At 37.2% G+C, this 25,890-nt stretch overlaps 1 protein-coding gene and 1 pseudogene across 8 annotated transcripts in view; one reads left to right on the plus strand and one right to left on the minus strand.

Annotated features, from left to right (window-relative positions):
* Window positions 1–994: 994 nt before the first annotated feature.
* CYP2C8 (cytochrome P450 family 2 subfamily C member 8) overlaps window positions 995–25,890 on the minus strand; it is a 29,137-nt gene continuing 4,241 nt past the window's right edge. For 2 of the 7 annotated variants that reach the window (XM_077944877.1, XM_077944876.1), the window contains 6 exons: window positions 25,587–25,747; window positions 24,256–24,432; window positions 11,124–11,265; window positions 8,223–8,410; window positions 3,203–3,344; window positions 995–1,529 (listed from right to left, as the gene is read on the minus strand). In XM_077944877.1, the coding sequence (XP_077801003.1) occupies window positions 1,348–1,529; window positions 3,203–3,344; window positions 8,223–8,410; window positions 11,124–11,265; window positions 24,256–24,432; window positions 25,587–25,747 (992 nt within the window). In that variant the 3' untranslated portion in view covers window positions 995–1,347. 7 annotated transcript variants of the gene reach the window in all.
* Window positions 4,952–22,067, plus strand: LOC144331211 (non-selective voltage-gated ion channel VDAC1-like; annotated as a pseudogene). Its single transcript, XR_013398181.1, has 2 exons — window positions 4,952–6,991; window positions 11,639–22,067. The product of XR_013398181.1 is annotated as a non-selective voltage-gated ion channel VDAC1-like (transcript).

Consider the following 25,890-nt stretch of genomic DNA (forward strand, 5'->3'; position numbering starts at 1 on the left):
CCTCCCTTTTGTGGTTGACACAAAACAACTCATCAACATTAGTGTTAAAATAGAGACCATGAGACTGATGGGGTGGACTCTTTGTGGCAATAAGATACCAACTTATAAATAGGACCTAAGGTCATGGCAGGCAAGAGTTAGGTCATTCACTCCCACACTTAAAGAATAAACTGTGTTCTAACTGGCTCAAGATTTTAATTTTTCTCTAGCAACTATACAAGCACTGGCCTCCATCAGATGCCCACCTCTACCCATGGTTCCACAAGCCATAGCTACAACTTTCATGGGACAAGAGACGGATTTCAGTAACCTTATTCCGATAAGAGGACCACTGAACCTGCTGTAGTGGTTCTGACTGTTTACAGAGGCTTTGTGCTTGAGTGCCCTCATGTCCCTGCTCAATTTTTTCACCTATGGGGTTAAAGATGAGTGGGTCAGTGAAGAAATGGAAATTAAGTGTCTAAATTCATGCCTCTGTTTTGGTATCATTGTGAACACTAAATAAAAATTTGAATATTTTTTCGCTTTATGTTTTCAACTTAGAGTCAAGTATGAATATATACTAATCATATTGCTAATCATATGTTCTGAGTTTTATTCTTCTCTCTCCAAACAAGAAGAAAATCCTTGGAAAGTCTCAACAGATTACATTATTTTTCTAATTTCTATTTCTTGTTTTACACTTAACATAAATGCACCGGTAAATTGATTCTGTGGCCCTGAAGTAATTAGCCTCATTTTATCTGCAAATAATACACAACTGAACTGATTCTCTCAATATTTCCCTGAAGGTTGTTTCTTCCCTTAGACAGACTTTTTCTGTTATAAAGCCAAACCTTCAGTAACTCTAGATGGCAAACATCCAGAGACCTTCCTTACCCTCTTCTCCTTTGTCACTCTCTCTGTTTATTATTATGAGGACAAGCCTGGCCTCCTGGCACTCTCTTTTCTTTTATTTCTTGCATTATGCACAAAAGAGGGAAAGTCTGAGAACTGAACCAGCAATTAATAACACTTTTTATTTAGCACATTCACAAAAGAAATGGATCTAAATTATCATTCATTAAACACTTTTCTGTGTTTTACAGTGATAACATATTAAAAAGTCAGCATCAGAAAAGTATTAGCATATGTGACAGTCAATACAAGTGTTACGAGTATGAATAATTACAGATATATTTGTGCAGTGACCTGAACAACTCTCCTTAATGGAGGTTGGATGCTCACGGGATATTGAGTGCATGGGAAGATGTGATGAGAGGTCAGAGAAGACATAACAGTGGGAATGTCGTTGATAAAAAAGAGTTTCAGGTGATAGCAGATCGGCAGCCAGATGGGCTAGCATCTTCAGACAGGAATGAAGCAGATCTGGTACGAGGGTGGCAGAGAAATAATCCCTCTGGTAGCTGAAGTAGTATTGAGGTTCTTTAAATCAGCAACAGATTTCAGGTTAAAGTTCTGTAAAATTGTGGTTAGAAATAAAAATAGCTCCATGCGGGCAAGTCCCTCTCCTGCACAAATTCGTTTTCCTGAAGATAACAAAGAGAGAAAGTAGTTACTCCTTGTGTTTAACTGTGACTGTGACAGTATGTTTGTGACTTGCACAAACAGAATATGCAGTAAATAATTGATTAATGATTGGGTAGATGAATGAACATGTGGATGAATGGATGGATGAAATGATGAATGAATTAATGGATGATAGGACAAACAAATGTACAAAAAGAGACACATTTGCTATCTGTCTAACATCTAATCTCAATAGGCACCCTTCATTCAGCAAATATTCATTGATCATCAGTGCCATAACAGTCGCTTCATTATTTATTTCCACATTAAAACAACTCTGTTGCCATTTTGAGTTTCCATCTGTCATTATAGAAATACATGCACATTCTTGTTTCCTGTTCCAAGCCTGATATTCCATGATCTTTCCTTCCACTTTTCACATAATCTGTTCTCAACTCTAGTCATACACACTCTTCATCAATCTTGAACACACCAAGAAGTTTCAAGTTTCATATCCTGTTGTTCGTTTTGGCTAAGATACATCTTTATTAGGCTACATTCAGGACATAGGTTCAATTTCATTTCATCTTCACACTCTTTACAATTCCCTCAAGTAATAAAATCCTATGCTCTCTCGTTTTCCTCAACATCATACTCATGTTTTCACTAAAGCATGGATCACCAGGAATCATAATTCTGTATTTATTTATCTATTGTGCTAAAATGTGAATTATTGAAGGAAGGTCTCTGTCTTTGTCATCTTGGTATCTACAGTGCCAAATATAAAGCAGACATAAAAGATCAAAGAGTGAAGGAAGGAGATTCCATGGCCAGAGACTTAGCACACAAAGCACAGGTGTGAAAATCAAGTATCCAGGATATATGATCATGATTGGAGGAAGACAGGGTGCTATGGAATCACTGCAAAGTAACCTCCTCCCTTGCCAATGTTTCTGGAACCCCATAATTTTTTGGAAAAGGTTCTGACATCCTTGATCTAAAGCAAATGTCCTGCTCTGTCATTCATTATCTCCCTCAAAATGCCCAGCCTTCCCTTAAATTTTATCACCTCCTTTGAAGCACATCAAACGTCCTCTGAGTTTCTTACCCCATTTTATGCCTCACTGTGTTGTATGAGAGAGCAGGAAGCATGCAGATTCCCCCTCTAGCCCCTAGAGGGGCCTGTGCATTCCTGTCTCACTGTCCTGGTCTGACTAAATTACAACAACCTGTTTACTCTTCTTCCCTAACTCAGGAGTGAGCCTCTGTTCTCATTGAAAGTTGTGCCCTTGGAACTCAGCCTGGGAGGTGACAGACACCATGTAGAAGACACTCAATGCAGTTGTGGACTCAGATACATTCACCAAGGCAGGTAAGGACAGATCAGATGAATTTTACTTTCCAGGAGGAGCTCTTGGTTGCCTTAGCGATGTATCTAGTGGCAGAGTTCAGTCAACCTAGATGTTAGTTTTCTCAATTGGGAACAATAGGGTTAACTCCTGGAAGCCCCACTATCTGGCCCAACAATGAGGGTATATTGTGAGGGTGGAGCACATGGGTATTAAGAGTGGTGCTCTTGATCATGGACAAATAGCAATTCTACCAGCCCCAGAGGGGGTGCCATGTAAATTCCAACTGATTCCAAAAAGTTCTCTCTTTCCTTCAAATGCAAATGGAAACGAGATTCTATTACCTGCTGAGAAAGGCATGAAGTAGTCACTTTTCTTAAAGTTGCCATTCTCATCCAGAAAGTGGCCAGGGTCAAAGATCTTTGGATTAGGGAATTCTTTGTCATCGTGCAGCACGGAAGTGAGTAATGTCATTATGATTGTGCCCTGGAAGTAAAAAAACAGATAATCTGATTTATAAAGAAGTCCAGAAGTGAGAAGAAGTAGTGGACATCACGTAGCCCCATATCATTGATCTATAGGTGAGGGGACTAATGTCCAGCCAGACACAGTAATTTACATGGATGAGCTAAACGCCAGTGGTGGAAGCTTGCTAAAGAGCTTTCCAATCACATTTGAAGTCTTACATTTTGGATACTTGTGTGCAACCCTCTGAATGTGTTCTCTAGATCATCAAGTTTCGATGCCCTTGTCTGTCCCCATCACTTCAAATTTCACAAATCTTGTATTTAGATTATGTAGATTACAGTTTAAAATGGAAGTCTCTGTTGACACTTGAAATGTCCAGAGTATCTGTTCATAGAACTTTTGTAAATAAACATGTAATCTATTTTAATATGATGTCATCTGGGATGCTAACCACAAGTGCAATAACCAGTAAAAACTATTGAGTGTTTATTATTGCCATGCTACAGATTAATTTTAGCTTAAAACACTGAAAAGATGATGAAATTAGAAAGATTATCACTTTGCTACAATTCAAGTCAGGATCATCAGGTTAGGTAAGGATCATCAATTAAAGCTAGAACCATTGGGTGTGTGAATCTGGAAGCAGGAGTTTCACAAAGTCTTAATGTACTCCCATAGACTTTTACTAGTTGTGTATAAAAAGCAGAACCCCTACAATGGTAAGATCTGGAGGATACCACCATATTATATGAGGAACTTAGCGTGACCAATAATGACATATGTGACATTTTATGCTCCCACCTCATCAATGTGATTCAGTGGGATATTCAGTGGGATTCAGCACCTATGTAGTTTTCTTGCCAAAATTGTAGCTGGAATCTGCCTCTAGAAAACAGTCACACAAAACTAGCCTGAGGAACATTTTACATGACTGCTGGTCTCAAAAAGGTCAACTGATGGAAAAGAAACAAACAAGGAAAGGAACTTTCCTTGATTACAGGAGGTGAAAAGGTCAACATAAGTGAATTATATGCTTGTTCCTTGCCTGGATAGTAAATTGCAGAAGAAAAAAGGCATAAAAATATTCTAGAAAAATTGAGATAATTGAAATGTAGGCTGTATTATTATTTGAACAATAGCTACTGAGTGTGAATACTCTATTATTGTGTATAAGAAAAATCTTTGTTTGGGGGCATACATACTGCAGTATTGAGGTGTAAATAAACCTTGTATTGAGAAAGAAAAACCTCTTCTGGTTGTGTGCTTTGGTAAAAACAGTGTGGATTGAAGTCCTAATCCTTGTAAAAAATCAGTGATAATTAGGGAAAACCCTATCGCATCTTGATAAATTATGAATTCTGTCTTCTCTGGAGGATAACATTAGTAATTGAAATCTTATCAGTCTCATTGTTTTCCTTCACGAAAATATAACTTTTATTACTTTTAATTGAATAATAATAAGTGGAATTGTGTAGTTTATAGCATAGCAACTAAAACATCTGGATGAATACAGAAACCATATGATAGACAGCATTGTAAAGCTGCAAAGACCAAAACTGGCCTCAGATTACAAAGACAATAATTGGCTCCAGTGACGGGAGAACTTCAGAGGGGTGAGCTCATACCTACAGTCAATTTTTGACTGTGTTCATGTAATATTCAATTCTGAATCGGGACAGGAGGTGTTGTCATTATAACTGCCTATGAGAAGTGAATGAATCCATTCTGGAAAAAGATAAACACTCTCTGAAATTCTGCATTTTTTCATATATAATATCTGTACTGAGCCATAGGGTTTCAGGCATTTGAAAGATACAACTAAGCAGTCATAAGAAGAAAAGTGGAAAGAAGGGAAAGCAATGAAAACAGACCCACATTAGGGACCATTTCTCAACTAGTTTTATGCAGCCAGCATTATCTTGTTATCAAAACTCTGAAAAGAAAATGTTGAGGAAGAAAAATTGCAGACCAAAATATCTTATGAATATAAATACAGAAGTCCTGAACAGTAAGTAACAGAGCAAATCCAGCTGTTTGTGTATACTTTGTATATTTAGTGAGGGATGTGAGGCCAGTATATACAATCATATAAATAGATGCAGAGAATCAATTTGATAAAATTGCACACACATTCATGACAAAAATTTATATAAAAATAAGAGAAGAGGAAAAACTTCCCTAATCTGATAAAGAATATCTACTAAAATCTTAAAGATTTCTGATAAAGAATATCTGCTAAAATACTTAAAGCATCATTCTCAGTAGTGAAATATTAATATTCTTGTAGTCTACCCCCCAGCAGATCAGAAATGAAATAACGATGCCCTCTATCACCAATTCTATTCAATGCTATCCTGGAAATCCTAGCCAGTGCAGTAATGCAATAAAGACAAATTGAAGACAAAATCATTGGAAAATAAGAAATAAAATGCATATTAACCTAGATAGCAAAATAATGTACATAGAAATTCCAAATATATCTATAGATAAATTATTAGCAATGATCAGTAAATTTAGGAAAGTTATTAGATATAAGGTCATCAAAATAGTATAATTGAATACAATTACATATACCAATTACAAAGAAATAAAAAAAGCATTAAAAGTTTGTAACAACAAATTATTAATTATCTAGGAAAAACCTGATAAAAGAGTTGTAAGTCACTGCACTGAAAATAAAACATTACTGAGAAAATAGAATAAAACTCAATAAGTTGGGAGCACAACCATATTCATGAACTTAAAAATTCAATGCATGAAGCTTGCTCTGCTTGGTCCCCTGCCTCCGCACCACAGCCCCTGCGGTAGCCGCCTCGGAGCCCGCCGCTACTGCCTCTGAGCAAAAGATGGCTGTGCCACCCATGTATGCTGATCTTGGCAAATCTGCCAGGGATGTCTTCACCAAGGGCTATGGATTTGGCGTAATAAAGCTTGATTTGAAAACGAAATCTGAGAATGGACTGGAATTTACAAGCTCCGGCTCAGCCAACACTGAGACCACCAAAGTGACGGGCAGTCTGGAAACCAAGTACAGATGGACTGAGTGCGGCCTTACGTTTACAAAGAAATGGAACACCAACAATACACTAGGCACCGAGATTACTGTGGAAGATCAGCTTGCACGTGAACTGAAGCTGACCTTCGATTCATACTTCTTACCTAACACTGGGAAGAAAAATGCTAAAATCAAGACAGGGTACAAGCGGGAGCACATTAACTTGAGCTGCGACATGGATTTCGACATTACTGGGCCTTCCATCCGGGGTGCTCTGGTGCTGGGTTAGGAGGACTGGCTGGCCGGCTACCAGATGAATTTTGAGACTGCAACATCCCGAGTAACCCAGAGCAACTCTGCAGTTCCTACAAGACTGCTAATTCCAGCTTCACACTAATGTGAATGACAGGACAGAGTTTGGCGGCTCCATTTACCAGAAAGTGAACAAGAAGTTGGAGACCGCTGTCAATCTCGCCTGGACAGCAGGAAACAGTAACAGGCGCTTCGGAATAGCAGCCAAGTATCAGATTGACCCTGACCCCTGCTTCTCGGCTAAAGTGAACAACTCCAGCCTGATAGGTTTAGGATACACTCAGACTCTAAAGCCAGGTATCAAACTGACACCGTCAGCTCTTCTGGATGGCAAGAATGTCAATGCTGGTGGTCACAAGCTTGATCTAGGACTGGAATTTCAAGCATAAATGAATACTGTACAATTGTTTAATTTTAAACTATTTTGCAGCATAGCTACCTTCAGAATTTAGTATATCTTTTAATGTTGTATGTCTGGGATGCAAGTATTGCTAAATATGTTAGCCCTCCAGGTTAAAGATGATTCAGCTTTAAGATGTTACCTTTCCAGAGGGGCAGATAAAATCCATTTCCAAAAAAGGTCCTTTCAGTGGTAGACTTGAGGGGGAACTTGGTGGCCCCTTTGAGATGCCAGGTTTCTTTTTTATCTAGAAATGGCTGCAAGTGGAAGCTGATAATATGTAGGCACTTTGTAAATTCATATTGAGTAAATGAATGAAATTGTGCTTTCCTGAGAATCGAACCTTGGTTTCCTAACCCTGATTGATGAGAGGCTCGCTGCTTGATGGTGTGTAGAAACTCACCTGAATGGGACTTTTTTAGACAGATCTTCATGACCTGTTCCCACCCCAGTTCATCATTAGCTCTTTTACACCAAAAGGTCTGCAGGGTGTGGTCACTGTTTCTTTTGTACCATTTTGGAGTGGAGAAGGTGGATGTGATGAAGCCAACAATTCAGGACTTAGTCCTTCTTGTGTTGTTGTTGTTGTTGTTGTTGTTGTTTGCCCTTGCACCAGAGTATGAAATAGCTTCCAGGAGCTCCAGCTATGAGCTTGGAAGTGTCTGTGTGATTGAATCACATGGTGACAACACTCAGAATCTAAATTGGACTTCTGTTGTATTCTCACCACTCAATTTGTTTTTTAGCAGTTTAATGGGTACATTTTAGAGTCTTCCATTATGTGTGAAATTTGATCCTCCAAATGCTGTAATTAACGTCACTTAAAAAAACTTGAATAAAATATTGAAACCTAAAAAAAAAAATTCAATGCATGAACATGTTAAGTCTTTCCATATTGAACTACACAATGAATGTCACTTTGATAAAAATTTCAGAAGTGTTTTGGGAAATTGACACACTGATATTTTCAACAATTATTTGAAAGTGTAAACACCTAAGAGTAGCCTATTAAGGAGACCTAGCTTTATAAATCTTTATAGCCCCAAACAAAATAGCAGAAAGTCCATCAAGCTGCCACATGTATGAGTTTTGCACTTCTCTCATCTTCTGTTGTTAGGGGATTGGAGCTAAACTAGCACTTTGGAAATTTCAGAAGCACAGAAATATAGTGTAAGAGAAGCAAGCTTACCTTGGGGATGAGGTAGTTTCTGAACTTAATATCAGTGGTCACTGCGTGGGGTACGCCGGTGGGGACAAGGTCAATGTATCTCTGGATCTCGTGTATTACAGCATCTGTGTAAGGCATGTGGCTCCTATCCTGCATGCAGGGGCTCCTGTGTCTGCCAATTACATGATCAATTTCTTCCTGGACTTTAACTGACAAGACACAAGAAAGAACTGATGGAACATTTGTCATAGCAATTCATGGCCACATTAAACATGATGTAAAAATCCCAGCAACGTTACAAACATAAGTTACATGTGCAGAAGTACAACCAGCCATATAAAAAGAATTACCATAATATAGATACATATCATTCTCCTACAAACTAGTCATTACAGTGCATAAGTACATTTCTATAAATTAGCATATATGACAACTAATACAAATTTAAGTAATACGTTATTTAAAAAATAAACAGAAGTCAAGAAATTACAGTGCTTGCAAACAGAAAAACAGGAATCAAATATTATATGTATTACCAAATAATATATGGGGTATAATGTTAAATTGCAATGGTTTTGTAAATATATTTGCGTGTGCGGTGGCGGGGCAGGGGCGGTGATGCAATTAGCACTGGTACTGTCTTCATTTTTCCACTTCCCATTGTGGCCACTTTAAGCATGCTAGCAGCTTCTTCTGAAATTTATATTTACATTTCTAAATATCCACTATTTCTTTCTATGTTTTACTAAACAATTTTTAGACAATATTTAATAATTTTCTGGTATGCGAGATGAGAATTTTTATCTCTATCTCTGTTCCATATACAGACGCATGCCCACAAAGTGATATTTGCACACACAGACACACACACATGCACGTATACACACACACAATTCTCCTCCTTCTACTTACCAGAATATATTTAGACCACAATTTCTGGTTATATCACTATTCATTGTTTATATCATTCTAAATATACTCACACAAGCACACACACACACACACATATTCTTCCTTGGTTCTTTAGTTAAATCACAATTTTCTATTCTTCAAGTTAGAGTATTTGCACATGTTTGAAACTCCTAGTAATAATTTCCCAATTATAGGGAAATCTCAGACTATCAATCACATCTCTTTGGTTCTTGAAGTCTCCTCTACATGTATTATTCATCTGGTCCCTTCTGAAGTGGTTGTTTCCTAGGAGCCCAGCAGCATCTCTGACACTCTCATTCTCTTACATGGGGTCTTCTGATTCCTGGCACCCTTAATTTCTTCTGACTTGGTTTCAGACATGAGATGGAGCACAATCCCCAGTATTGGAGAAAGTTAGTATAGAGGGTGAAATTTGTAACAAGCATGTAGGTCCCAAATACTTTTTTCTATGAATACACAACATAGTATGATTGGGAATTCTGATGCTGTCTGAATGCTTATATTTTATATATGACTTGATATAACTGTCTGAAAGATTTTAATTTTCCCTTTACTTCTGGTGCTCTGAAATTCCATGACTTTGTGTCCTGTGATGGATGTTTTAATTTCATTCACTCTGCTGAACACTTGTAGATAACTTTCTATTAAGATGGCAAAATACGAAGGTCTTTTCTCTAGACATGTTTCTTCTCTGGAGAATATCTACCTGCTGAATGTCAGGAAGCAAGATGAAGAAAAGTGCTGAGTCTTTGAATCTGAGGAATAGATATTTCCCAAAGCTTTTTTTTCTGGCTTCACACCTCACACTTTCCTGGCCCTGTAAAGTGTCCCCGAGTACAGGGGTTCTTAGGCTCTATTTCTCTGGAGACTGTGCTTCCCTTTTCCAGTGGGAAAAAATCATGTACCTGATAAAAGGAGTCATGGAGGAAACCTGGGCAGGGGAGGCTCCCTTTTCAGTCTCATTCCCTACCTTCTTTGGTCCTTGGTGCCTCCAAATACTGACCCTTATGAGAATCATAGTGACACAGATTTGCCTCTCCTCTTGATAAATCTTCCTCTGCTGATATTTGTTACAACTCCATCCCCTATGCTGTTTCAATTGTCAGCCCTCCATTGTTTCTCCGTGTCTCAGAAATTTGCCAAAGACTTATAGGCTGTTTTCTATTCTCCTCTCTTTTTACTTCAACAGGCTAATTTTAATTTGTAATTTAGTTATTGAAATTTCAGTGGGATCCTGACACAGGGAAGAAGGTATGTTATCTGCTGCCAAACAAGAACTATTTAAATGTAAATTTGAAGGAAATGTAGAGTTTACTCTAAAAGTAAATTGTAAATTCTAAAGAAAAGTTGTATGTGAAAGATGCAATTATTAACCCCCTTCCAAATATTCCTATTTGGTCAAAGAGCAGTTTTATGAAACACACTTCTGGAATAAAAAAATTCCTTTAGGTATGGTCTCTGCTTAAACAGAAACATCTTTTTTAGAAGCCTAACTTTTAGATTACTTCCCATACTGGAATTAATCACAGGATGCCTCAGTACACTTCTAGAATTCCACTTATACTTCAATAAGGATGTTTTCATCTCACTACCTCAGCATTAGAGCATGGAATTTTCAAAATGAGAAAAGATATCTTCAAGAATGTACCTACTGTTCAAAGTGGACTTTTCATAATAAAACCAACATTCACTACTAGGCCAATTTATGCTGGCTCTCCCTACCACAAATTATCTCTGCTGAAATCCAGACACTTCATCATGGCTTTATTTGTTTTGCTACTGCCATACTGTTTTTACTGATCTCAGTCATCCTCCTCCATTGTGCAAAGATGTCCTTTTTAATCATGTCATCAAATTTAGACAGATTACAGCTGATGACACAGAAATTTAAGGAATGAAGCTTCTCTGAGAGAAATAAGGTGGAGGACACTGGCACCATCTTCTCAGCATTGTTCTTAAATTCACTTTGTTCATCATCTGTGGTCCTACCTGTGACCTCTGGGTGCTTCAGCAGGAGCAGGAGTCCATATCTCAGAGTGGTGCTTGTTGTCTCTGTTCCAGCAACAAATAGATCAGCTACAGTGCCAACCAAGTTTTCAATAGTGAATTCTGACTCTTGGTTGTCCTTTTCCTAGAAATGATTTCATGCAATTATCTGACCAATTATGTGTCAGTATATCTAAATATACAAAATTTAAAAAAAAATACTATGTTATAAAGTTAGCCAAAAGAGATACTGGACAGTACAGTATTAGAAAAAGCAACTGTGTGGTATGGCAGAAGCTGCAGATCAGTTGACTCAAACTTTATTTCCTGATAGGCCTACAAGTTCCATTCATGAAACCATTTGCTGCTTAGGTTAGTCACACAGAATATTTCTTTCCTCAGAAATAAAAGCAGAAGTATACAGATGTCCTGTATTAGTTCAATTTGTGTTATATAACAGAATACTATATACTTGGTAATTTGTAAAGAAAAGAAATTTATTTCTGATGATTCTGAAGGCTGGGAAGTCCAAGAGCATGGCACTTGCTTCTGGCAATGGCCTTCTTGCTACTTCATCATGTGGCAAAAAGTGGAAGGGCAAGAAAGAGTAAGAGTGAGAGCAAGGGTGGGGGCACAATCACATTTATAACAAGCTGTCAAGAACTACCCCACTCTTGCAATAATGACATGAGTATATTTATGAAGGCAGAACACTGATGACGTAGTCATGTTTTGTTAGGCTGCACCCACCAACTCTGTTGCATTGGGCATTCACTTTTAACACATGAACTATAGAGGACACATTCAAACCAGAACATGAATATTCTTCTATTTTTTCCTTATTACTCAAAACACAAATGTGAAGGAGGAATAGGATTGACATCATCTTTGGACATGAGCATTTGATCATAGAAATGAAGACTTCTATACTAAATATGGTATATAAAAAAAAAAAAAAAAGAAGGCACTTGACTCTCTCATGCTTAAGGGCTACCATGTTATTTCTAGTCTAGCCCACCATAAGGCTTCTTGTATTTGAGATATATAAGCCAACTATTTGATTATGCTCTTGATATAGTTTGGATAATAAATATTTATCTCTCCCATCCTGATAATAAATGAGTTCACATAAGATCTGGTTGTTTAAAACTATTTCTCCAACTTGTTTCTCCTCTTGCCATGTGATGTGCCTGTTCTTGCTTTGCCTGCTGCTATGAGCAAATACTCCCTGAGGACTCTGCAGAAGCTGAGCAGATGACAGCATCATGCTCGTACAGCCTGCAGAACTGTTAGTCAATTGGGCCTCATTTTCTTATAAATTATCTGGCCTCAGATATTTCTTTGTAGCAATTCAAGAACAGCCTAACACATTCATTTTTATGATTTTTTATTATTTGTAAGTGAACACGATTTTAGTGTATAAATATAAGTAAATTAGGGCTATATCATGAAAAGTGTTACACTCTTGAATCAAGAGTTTGCAATTTTCTTCTGTCAAAAATTTACAAAGACTCAGTTACACCTACATATTCATTACAAAGCTGAAATATGTGAAACAAATATGTCAACAAAACCAAGAATGAAATATAGTGAAAGATAATGAGTTCACAAAGACAAGACAGGTCTAACAAAATTGTAATCTAGATGGGAGGCAACAGGCAACTTGTTCTAAGGAATAAGTTCAGGAATAAATAGGAAAATACAAAGTGAAGAGAAATGGCAATTATTAATACAAAAACGTGAGGCATTAACTGCCTATATTGGATAAAGAAGAGTAGGGGTAATGCAAATGCCAAGGCTAAGGGACCAATTGAATAAAGTTCTCATAAATTGAAAGTGTGAATACACCTACAATGAGTAAAGTATTTGAATTAGTAATCAAGAACTCCACCCCACCCTCCCCACAAAAAAAAGTTCCAACTCAAGATTACTTCACTAGTGAATTCTACCAAAATAGTTGAAAAGAGCTCAGATCCAAGGGAAAAGGAAAGGGAACTTGTGTGAACAAGGTAATGTTCTTGAGAAGTCTCAAAACCACAGCCCACTCCAGTACTTGTGCTTGTGAAGGCAAAGAAGGTCACCTTGACTTCAGATCCCAGCAGACTGCCAAATTGAGCAGGAAGGCTGAGAACACTCCTACCTGCCCTTTCCATGGATTACTAAGTCTCTCAGGGTTTCACCTCTGCCAGCTTCTTTTTACTTTATTTGTGTGTGTGTGTGTGCATGTGTGTATGTGTACATGTTTGTGAGTTGTAGATTCTTCTTATGAATTGACCAATAAGCTCCATTGCTGTCTCTTTAACAGTCCATTTGGCGTATGATTATTCACCTGTAATATTGGCTCTTCCTTCTGAGAATAATTGATGATTGACATCTTTGTCAGCCAACTGGAAATCTCTGATGCTTCAGGCTATGGAAAGGTCGGAGAGATATACAGTGCTTGGGTTCCACTCTTTGCTACAAAGGAGGGCAATATTGAGTGGGGGCTTAACTGGGCCTAACTGTGCTTGGTCTCACAGGAGCAGGTGTAAGCACCACCTCTATTGAGGGTGGCAAGAGAGTGACATAGACTCTGTAAGATTTACTCGGTTATAAATAGGCTTAGTGTGGTGATTTTCTCAAATGCCAGCTGTACTAGCAATGTTCTGGGTTTGTGAACACACTGAAGATATTCTAATTAGCTGGGGTGATGTGGGTATAGTGTTAGCTGAGATAAGACAAAAGTCTTCTTCTTCCCAAATGTTGTGTTATTTTGCCAGCAGATGTTGTAATAGGCTGTGCCTATTGGCTTCCAGCTAGGAGGTGGTTCTTGCAGGAGAGAGCCACCTACACTAGTAGCTGTGGGATTTGTGCTTGGCTTATATTACCCAGGGGAACATGTAGAAGAATGAAATATGATTCCTATATCTCACCATATACAAAAATTAACTCAAGATGGACTAAAGACTTAGATATGAGAATGAGACTTGAAATCATAAAAATTTTAGACAAAAACCTAGAAAAAACTCTTCTGAGCATTGGTGTAGGCTAAGGATTTATGACTCAGTGTTTAAAAGCAATTTCAACAAAAATAATTGACAATAGGACCTAATTAAACTAAAGAGCTTCTGCACAGCAAAAGAAATGACAAGCAGAGTAAACAACCTACAGAATGGGAGAAAATATTTGCAAAATATACCTTCAACAAAGGACTATTTTCCAGAATCTACAAGAAACTCAAACAGCAAGAAAAAAAAATCCAAATAATCCTATTAAAAAGTGGGCAAACAACATGAACAGAAATTTCTCAAAGGAAGATATACAAATGAGAGAGTGGAGCAAGATGACAGAATAGAATGCTTCACTGATTATTCCCCATGCAAGGACATCAACTTAACAGCTATCTACACAAAGTGTACCTTCATAAGAACCAAAATCAGATGAGCATGCACAGTACCTAGATTTAAATGTATGTCACTGAAAGAGGAACAGAAGAGATAGAAAAAATACTATTGAATTACTGACATCCTCTCTTCCCCTGGCAGCAGTGGCATGGTTCAGAGAGTGTTTCTGAGTACTGAAGGAGGGAGAACACAGTAATTACACAGCATAAAATTAATGCTGTTCTGTTATGGCAGGAGGGAAAACAGGCCACATTCAGCTGATGCCCACTCACAGAGGGAGCATTTAAACTAGCCCTGGCCTGAGATGAATCTCTGATACCAGTGGTTGGAACCAAGTTTCTACAAGCCTCATCACTGTGGACTATAGGGCTCTGGGACTATAAATAAACTTGAAAGACAGACTTGGCTACAAGGATTGTAACTTTTATGTGAGTCCTAGTTCTGAACTGGGCCTAGAGACAATAGAGCGGTGGCGGGAGGTGCAACTTACTGAAACACCAGCTGAAGATGGGTAAGGGAGTGCTGACATTCCCCCTCTCCTAATCCCAAGCTGCACAGTTTTCACTTCCAAAAGAAACTCCTTTCTTCTGCTTGAGGAGTGGGGGCTTGAATAGCTAGCAGCAATACCCAGGTACTACGTTGAGGGCTTTGGGTAAGACTTTGAGACTTGCTGGCTTAGGTAAGACTCAACACATTCCCAGCTAGCTGGCCATCAGGAAAGACTCCTTCTACTTGAGAAATCAGAGTAAAATATAAAGGCGACTTTGTCTTGCAACTAGGTATCAGCTTGATCACAGGAGGGTAGAGCACCAAGTGCACTCCTGGAGTCTCCAAAACCAGGACTTGGCTCTTGTGCAGGGTCTAGTATTCTCAATAGGCCTTTGATAGCACTGCTCAAGGGGTGAGACTTCACTGCCCTTGGAAAGGAAAGGGAAGAGTGAGAAGGACTGCATTTTGTGGTTTAAGTGCCAGATCAGCTGCAGTACAACATAACACCAAATAGATTTCTAAGGTTTTTGACTCGCCCCTGGCTTCTAGGTGGTACCTCTGGACATGCCTGGGTACTGGAAGAATTTGCTGCACTGAAGGGAAGGACACAGGCCTGGCTGGATTCACCACCAGCTGATTGTAGAGCCCCAGATGCTTGGAAACATAGGCAGTAGCCAGGGAGTGGTTGCAGCAGGCTTTGGGCAAGGCCCAGTGTTCTGCTGGTTTTAAGTCTGGCTCAGTGCAGTCACAGTGGTGGCGGATACGTGAGTGCTTGTGTCATTCTATCCCCAGTTTCAGTTGGCTCAGAACAGAGAGAGAGACTTTGTTTATTTGGGAGAAGCTAAGGGAAGAGAACAAGAGTTTCTTTCTGGTAATCCACAGAATTCTCTTGGATCCTGTCCAAGACCATCAAGGCAGTATCTCTACAAGTCTTCAAGAACCACTGCATTATTGGGCTTGGAGTGCCCCTAAAGCAGATAAAGCTTAGATCACAACACTTAACTCATTTCCCATTTATTAAAAAAAGTGCAGTTCACTGCCAGTGCAGTATTCTAGGGGCAAATTGAAAATAGGTTAAGTCCTTTTTAATATCTAGAAAGCCTACCAAGAAGGATGGGTACAAAAAAAATCCCAGACTACAAAGATGACAAAAATACCTAACTCTAGAATGCCCAGCCCCAGATGAACATCTACAAGTATAAAGAAAATCCAGGAAAACATGACTTCACCACATTCACTAAATAAGGCACCAGGGACCAATCCTGGAGAAACAGAGATATGTGATCTTTCAGCCAGAAAATATAAGATAGTTGTTTTGAGGAAACCTAAAGATATTCAAAATAACACAGAGAAGAAATTCACAATTCTATCAGGTAAACATAACAAAGAGACTGAAATAATTTACAAGTCAAGCAGAGATTGTGGAACTGAAACATGCAATTGGCATACTAAAGAATGTATTAGTCTTTAGTAGAATCATAGAATAGTAGAATTGATCCAGCAGAAGAAAGAATTAGTGAGCATTAACAGAAGCTATTTGAAAATACAGCTAGAAGAGACAAAAGAAAAAAGAATAAAAAACAATGAAGCACACTTACAGGATCTAGAAAATAGCCTCAAAATGCAAATCTAAGAGTTATTGGCCTTAAAGAGGAGGTAGAGAAAGAGAAAGGAGTAGAAAATGTATTTAAGGGGAAATAACAGAGAACTTTCCAAAACTAGGGAAAGGTATCACTATCTAAGTACAAGAAGCTGATAGAACACCAAGCAGATTAAACCCAACGAAGACTACTTCCAGGTATTTAATAATAAAACTCCCAAGGACATCCTGAATTGTATTGCCTAGATTTTCTGCTAGGGTTTTTATAGTTTTGGACCTTACATTTAAGTCTTTAATCCATCTTGAATCAATTTTGTATAAGTTTAAATACATGAAAATTAAGCAATATTCTCCTGAATGAACAGTGGGAGAATGAAGAAATTAAGAAGAAAATTGAAAAATTTCTTGAAACAAATGATGAGAAAACACAGCATACCAAAGCCTACGGGATTCAGCAAAAGTCGTACTAATAATAAAGTTAATAGCTGTAAGTGTCAACTATCAAAATAGAAGAAAAACATCAAATAAACAACCTAACAATATACCTTAAGAAACTATGAAAGCTGGAGCAAACCAAATCCGAAATTAGTAGAAGAAAAGAAATAATAAAGCTCAGAGCAGAAATAAATGAAATTGAAATAAAGAAAACAACAAAATATTAATAAAGCAAAAAGTTGTTCTTTAGAAGCATTAATGAAAGCTGACAAACCTTTAGCCAGACTGAGGAATAACGTGAGACGATCCAAATAAGTCAGTGATGAAAAAGAAGACATTTCAACTGATATCACAGGTATTCAAAGGATCATTGGTGGCTACCATGAGCAACTATATACCAATAAATTAGAAAACTTAGAAATAATGAACAAATTCCTAGATACATACAACCTACTGAAATTGAACCATGAAGTAATCCAAAACCTGAACAAAATTATAACAAGTAATCAGATTGAACTCAAGAGAAAGCATCCTAGTAGAGAAAAGCTCAGGACTCAATGACTTCAATGATGAATTCTAGCAAACATTTAAAGAAGAACTAATACCAATCCTACTCAGACTATTTTACAAAATAGTGAAGGAGGGAATACTTCCAAACTAATTCTATAAGGCCAGTATTACTCTGATAACAAAACCAAAGACATGTTAAAAAAAAAAAAAAAAAAGAAAGGTATAGGCCAATGTCTCTGAGGAATATTGATGCAAAAATCCTCAAGAAAATAGCTGCAAACCAAACTAATGAATACATTAAAGAACTCATTCATCACAACCAGGTGGGATTTATCACTGTATGCAAGGGTGCTTTAACATATGCCAATTAATAGATGTGGTACATCCTATCAACAGAATAAAGAACAAAAGCATGTGGTGATTTCAATCGATACTGAAAAATTATTTGATAAACCTCAACATCCCTTCATGGTAAAAGCCCTAAAAAAACAAGGTATAGAAGGAATATACCTCACCATAATAAAAGCCATCTACAAAAGACCCACAGCTAGTAACATACTAAATGAGGAAAAAACTGAAAGCCTTTCCTCTAAGGTCTGGAAAACAACAAGGATGCTTACTTTCACCACTGTTATTCAACATTGTACTGGAATACCTAGCTAGAGCAATCAGAGAAAGATATGAAGGAGATCCCAATTAGAATGAAAGAAGTCAAATTATCCTCATTTGCAGATAATATTATCTTATATTTTAAAAAACCTGAAGACTCAACTAAAAAACTACAAGAAATAATAAACAAATTCAGTAAAGTTGGAAGACACAAAATAACATACAAAAATTGGTAGTATTTCTATATTCCTACAGTGAATAATTTAAAAAAGTAATCCTATTTACAATATCCACACATAATATTAACAATGAGATACCATCTCACACTAGTTAGAATGGCGATCATTAAAAAGTCAGGAAACAACGGATGCTGGCGAGGATGCAGAGAAATAGGAATGCTTTTACACTGTTGGTGGGAGTGTAAATTAGTTCAATCATTGTGGAAGACAGGGTGGCGATTCCTCAAGGATCTAAAATCAGAAATACCATTTGAGTCAGCAATCCCATTACTGGGTATATACTCAAAGGATTATAAATCATTCTACTATAAAGACACATGTACACGTATGTTTACTGCAGCACTATTTACAATAGCAAAGACTTGGAACCAACCCAAATGTCCATCAATGATAGACTAGATAAAGAAAATATGGCATATATACACCATGGACTACTATGCAGCCATAAAGAATATGAATCCATGTCCTTTTTAGGGACATGGATGAAGCTGGAAACCATCATTCTCAGCAAACTAACACAGAAACAGAAAACCAAACATTGCATATTCTCACTCAAAAGTGGGAGTTGAACAGTGAGAACACATGGACACAGGGAGGGAAACATCACACACCAGGGCCTGTCAGGGGGTGGAGAGCAAGGGGAGGAAGAGCATTGGGACAAATACCTAATTCATGTGGGGCTTAAAACCTAGATGATGGGTTGACGGGTGCAGCAAACCACCATGGCACATGTATACCTATGTAACAAAGCTGCACATGCTGCACATGTATCCCAGAACCTAAAGTATAACTTAAAAAATCACTGAAAAATATGAATAGAAGGGAAAATTCCTTATAATAATAAAATGTATTTATAAAAATTCCAAAGATATTTTATATCAAATTGTGAAAATCTAAAAGCTTGTGCCTTAAAATCAGGGGGTAAAAAACCCAAGTATATCTACTTTTACTACTGCTATTTGGCATTGTTCTTAAGGTCCTAGCCAAAACAATTAGACAAGAAAGATAAATAATATGACAAGTTGTATATAATGGATTTTTTTAAAATTAAGGATTATGCATACATTCATACAGCCAACAGACACATGAAAAAATGCTCATCGTCACTCGCCATCAGAGAAATGCAAATCAAAACCACAATGAGATACCATCTCACACCAGTTAGAATGGCAATCATTAAAAAGTCAGGAAACAACACGTGCTAGAGAGGATCTGGAGAAATAGGAACACTTTTACACTGTTGGTGGGACTGTAAACTAGTTCGACCATTGTGGAAAACTGTGGCAATTCCTCAAGGATCTAGAACCAAAAATACCATTTGACCCAGCCATCTCATTACTGCATATATACCCGAAGGATTATAAATCATGCTGCTATAAAGACACATGCACATGTATGTTTATTGCGGCACTATTCACAATAGCAAAGACGTGGAATCAACCCAAATGTCCATCAGTGACAGACTGGATTAAGAAAATGTGGCACATATACACCATGGAATACTATGCAGCCATAAAAACGGATGAGTTTGTGTCCTTTGTAGGGACATGGATGCAGCTGGAAACCATCATTCTCAGCAAACTATCACAAGAACAGAAAAGCAAGCACCGCATGTTCTCACTCGTAAGTAGGAATTGAACAATGAGATCACTTGGACACAGGAAGGGGAACATCACACACCAGGTCCTATTGTGGGGAAGGGGGAAGGGGAGGAGGGAGGGATAGCATTAGGAGATATACCTAGTGTAAATGACAAGTAAATGGGTGCAGCACACCAACATGGCACATGTATACATATGCAACAAACCTGCACATTGTGCACATGTACCCTAGAACTTAAAGTATAATAAAAAAAATTAAGGATTATATGTCATAACTAAATGGGATCTATATGAGTAGTGCAAGAGTGCTTCAATAAGAAAATCAATTAATGTAATACACCTTATTAGAAAGAAAGGAAAAATCTAACAAAATGACCATCTCAATAGAAGCTGAGAAAGCATAAGACAAAATTCAATTCTCTTCCTGATAAAATCACTCAAAAATATGAATAGAAGGGAAATTCTTTGTAATAAAATATATTTATAAAAATTCCAAAGGTATTTTATGTCCAGTTGTGAAAATCTAAAAACTTATGCCCCAAAATCAGGGGGAAAAGATCCAAGTATATCCAATTTTGCTGCTGCTATTCAGCATAGCACTTAATGTCCTAGCCAAAACAATTAGACAGGAAAGAGAAATAAAAGGCATTTAGGTAACAAAGGAAGATGTAAAACTGTTTCTATTTTAAAATAACACAATTATATATAAAGAAAAGTTCATACAACTGACAAAACACAACGAGAGCTGACAAATGTTTTCAGCTTAATTTTAGAGTGTAAAATTGGTCCAGATATCTGTTGTGTCTGTTTATATCAGCAATGAGTGACATGAAAATAAAATCAAGGAAATAATTACATTCGCAATAGCATCAAAAGGACCAAAAGCCCTGAGAATCTATAATCAAGAAGATAAAAGATGGAAAACTATCAAATGTTGCTTAGAAAAATAAGGAGTACCTAAATAAATGGCAAACCACGTCATGTTAAAGGATTGAAAGACTTAAAATTGTTAAGATGGCAATGCTTCCAAAAGTAATCTAAAGATTGAACGTAATCACTGTCACAATTCCAATGTCCTTTTTAAAATTTTTATTTGTGCAAAAATGGAAAAGCCAATCCTGAATTTATATGCAACTACAGGGAGAGGACTCAATTTCCAAATTTCCAAACTTCAAAACAAAACTATAGTAGTCAAAACAGCATGGTACTGGCAAAAGGAAAGAAATAAAGACCAATGGAATAAATTGAAATCCAAACGTAAACCTGATCATCTATGCCCAGTTCATTTTCAACAAACGTGCCAAGATCATTCAATCTAAAGGAAGAGTTTCAAAAAAAATAAATAAATAAAGGAAGAGTTTCTTCAACAATCAGTGCTGGGACAACTGGGTAACCACATACAAAAGAATGAAGTTGAACCCCTATCTCACTCTTATGCAAAATATAACTGAAAGTGAACGAAAAACTCAAATGTGAACTAAAACTATAAAATTCTTAGAATAAAACATCGGGTTAAATCTTAATGCCTTCAGAATTGGAAGTGGATGCATAGATTTGACACCAAAGCAACTAAAATAAGAGAGATAAACTGGGCTTCACCAAATTTAAAATGTTTGTTCATCGAAGGACAAAATTAAGAATGTGAAATGACAATATATAGGATGGGAGAAAATATTTGTATTTCATACATATTTAGTAAGTGTTTAATGCCCAGAATCCATAAACAACTACCTACAGTTGAACAACAAATGACAAGCAACCCAATATAGAAATGAGCAAAGGGCCAGGTGTGGTGACTCACACCTGCAATCCCAGTGCTTTGGGAGGGATGAGGTGGGTGGACTGCTTGAGTTCAGGAGTTTGAGACCAGCATGTTTGTACAAAAAAATACAAAAATTAGCTGGGTGTTGGGGTTTGTGCCTGTGCTCCTAGCTACTTGGGAAGCTGAGGTAGGAGTATCACTTGAGCCCAAGAATCAGAGGTTGCAGTGAGCCAAGATGACAACACTGTACTCCAACCTGAGGAACACAGAGAGGCTTGATCTCCAAAAAAAAAAAAAAAAAAAAAAAAAAAAAGAGCAAGGGCCTTGAATAACATTTCTCCAAAGATCTTGTAAAAATGGTAAAAAGCTGATTAATATCATTGGTCAAGTCAAAACCACCACCACAATGAAATACCACTTTGAGCTGACACAAAAAAACAGAAAACTACAAATATTAGCTATAATATGGAAAAGAGGAACCCTCAAACATTGATAGTGGGATTTTAAAATGGTGCATTTACTGTAGAAATGTTTAGTTGTTTCTCAAAAAGTTAAACATAAAATCACCATATGACCCAGAAATAACATTCCTAGGACTATACCCTGGAAAACTGAAAATATGTTCACGAAGAAACTTGTGTACAAATGTTAACAGCAACATTATTTATAAGAGCCAAAAGATCATTTATATAACACAAATGATCATCAACAGATGAATGACAAGCAAATTGTTGTATGTGTACATGAAAATGGAATATTATTCAACCACAAAAAAAACAAAGTACTATCACATGCTAAAACTTAGTTGACCCTCCATATCATTATGCTAAGTGAAAGAAGCCAGGAAAAAGGTCACGTATGCCATGGGTCCTTTTAAATGCTATATTCATTATAGGAAAATCCATAAAGATAGTTGATTAATGTTTACTACATGATGGAGTGGGGAATGAGGTGTAACTATTTAATGATAGAGTATGTTTCTGTGGAGTGATAAAAAAGTTTTGAAAGTAGAGAGAGACGGTAGTTGTGATGTAGGGCAGGCGAGTCCCAATGTAGAGCTTAATCTGGGAGGGTTCTTGGCTTTGCCCAGAAAAGAATTCAAAGGTAGCTCAGAGGTAGAAGAAAACAGCTTTGTTGAACAGGCAGTGGTACAGGTCTGTGAGGGCTACTGCAGAGCAGGGCTATGGTATAGGCAGAGAGTAGGAACTCAGAGCAGTTTTGCAGTCATTTTATACCCACTTTTAATTGCATGCATATTAATGGACAGTTTGTGAAGGGAAGGGGTCTTATCTTTTGGGTCATTGGGTGCCATGGAAAGGGGAGGTAACTCCTGGGTGTTGCCATGGGAATAGTAAATTGACACGGCACACTGGTGGGCGGGACTGATTGAAGGCGTCCTGGCCCTGTTTTAGCTAGCCGTCAATCTGGTCCTGTGTCCAAGTCCCACTTCTGGAGTTGATTCCCGCCTCTTACCTCAGTTGCACAATATTGTAATTGAAATCATACCATTAAAGTGTACACTTTAAATTGGGTGATAATGGTACATGAATTTCATCTCAATATTTAAAATGTCATAATTTTTTGAATTAATCTATACATTTAATGCAATCTGTTAAAATCCCTATGGGCTTGTTTGCAGAAATTGACAAGTTTATTCTTAAATTTATGTTGAGACTGAATAAACCCAAAAAAGCCCAGATAGTCTTGAAAAAAGCTTTGAGGACCCACACTTTTTGATTTGAAAATTTGATACAAAGTTACAGTAATTAAGACTTCAAAATGAGATACTACTGTCATAAGGACAGACAGATCAATGGAGTAGAATTGAGAGCCCACAAACAAATCCTCACATTTATATTTAGCTGGTTTATAATGAGGTCGTCAAGACAATTCAATAAATAGTGCAATGAAAACAGGATTCACGCTCACAGGTTACCTAATAAACATCAACCTCCAACTCCTTTGTGCAAATTCATTTTAGGTTACACCAAATTAAACCTTCTCTCTTCCATCCACCAACTCTTTCCCATCACATACCTCTCCACAATCTACTCAGTCCATCTGAAACCTTTTTTCTGTTCCACACTGCAAATATTTTAAGGGCTATTTCAATATGCAGGGCATGCAAGAAGCCCATTTATGATAAGCCATTCTTTTCCATTGTCACATAATCTGTGTGCAATATTGATATCCATCTTCAGTTTATGGTAGGATATTTTATATTTTCTACTTATTTGTAATTGTTTCCATTTGACTGCAGTGTCTATATTATTCTACTCACGTAGATTACTTTTATTTCAAGAAGAGAGTCTATGCATTCTAGCTATTGGACAATTTTATATTTTCCATGATGTTTAGTACAGGCCCATAAATACAATACGTAATTAAGGTGCTTGTCAAGCATTGCTGGCCTGATCATTTAAACATCCTTAGTAAATTACAGAAGGATTCGATGAATCACAAAATGGACAAGAAATCAAATTACTGATCTGTTGCTAATATCTTACCTGCTCCATTTTGATCAGGAAGCAATCGATAAAGTCCCGAGGATTGTTAACATCCAGTGTTGCTTGGTGTTCTTTTACTTTCTCCCTAATGTAACTTTTTGTAAGAGCAACATTTTTAAGCAATTTGTTGTGAGTTCCTGGGAAACAATCAATGAGTAGAGGGAAATTATTGCAGACCTAAAAGAGAAAAGAATATTAAATATAAACACGTCATAAGACATATGTGTCTTACACCAAGCCTGATTGAAATTATAGCTATAAATATGAATAAAATGTTATGTACATTTTGATGGGGAAATTTTTATTGTGCATGTATAGCAATTTTCTGTACCTAAAGATTGGAGGGAGAAAATTTTGAACAGGAAATCAAAGATGATAATTATTTTCTTCACTCATACATCATTTTATTGTATAAAAACATTTTAATATCAATTTTCTCATTTTTAAACCAAGTCTTCCCTACCACCTTGAAATATAAGATGGCATGAATTACTATGATTTATATTTAGTTCATGACGCTAGAGGTTAAGGGGGTTTGGGCAACCTGATAGAGAGCACAAAGCTAGAACCCACTGTTTTTATTTCTGTCAAGTAGCTTCAAAAATGGAATCAGTATTTTAGAAGTGCGAGCAGCTCAAAGATACCTTAAAACCCAGCTGTGCACCTGAGCAGTTAAGTGATTTCTCTAAGATCACACAATCATTATTTAGGCAGAGTGTAGGACATGCCAACTCAGCATAGGGTAAAATTTGAATGTTTGTTTATGGTTCATACACCATGAAACCAACCATTTTTGTCATTCCTAACCTAGCTGCCTCATCAGCCAGGATCTCAACTGAAGCATCAAACACACCTGCCCTATTCAGTATTTCCTGGCACCTTCTATGGTCACAAATATTCTCCCTCCTTGATGGAGATAGTCTTTCCCTAAATTAGAATATTTCTGCCAAGTAATGTGAGGAAGAGGTCAGTAAGCATTGATTGGAGGATAAGCCTACTGAGTAATGGAAACCTTCAGAAAGGGCCCGGATGTCCATGGAGTGATATGGACATGTTTTTGGGCTGTCACCAAAGCACTTTATTGAAACAGTCTTTGGGATTTAGTGGATAAACCACTGGTCAGGAAGTCACTGGGCTTGAAAGCCACCCCTGTATTTGGGCATTCATTTTCTGTGTGTAAAATAAAAGACTTGGTCATCTTTTCCAGATGTTCACTTCATAAATTTCTGAGCAGTACTGTGGTGGTCAAACATGCCCTTCATATAGAACTTTGGACTTACCAGAAAACATAGCATAAATAGTTTCCCAGGAAGATAAAATCTTGGCCTTACCTGGATCCATGGGGAGGTCAGAATCCTGAAGTTTACAGTGAATCTTTTCATCAGGGTGAGAAAATTCTCATCTTTATAATCAAATCGTTTCTGGAAAACAACGGAGCAGATCACATTGCAGGGAGCACAGCCCAGGATGAAAGTGGGATCACAGGGTGAGGCTAAAGATTTAAAAATGTTTTAAAATATTATTAAAAAATAAACATTTAAAAGATCTGCATTTGTTAAGACATAAAGGAAATTTAGAAATTTTAAACAATATCTTACAAATTCCCCATGTGTCCAAAAAAAATCAGCATGCATG

Source organism: Macaca mulatta, chromosome 9 (assembly GCF_049350105.2).
Source record: "Macaca mulatta isolate MMU2019108-1 chromosome 9, T2T-MMU8v2.0, whole genome shotgun sequence".
NCBI lineage: Eukaryota > Metazoa > Chordata > Mammalia > Primates > Cercopithecidae > Macaca > Macaca mulatta.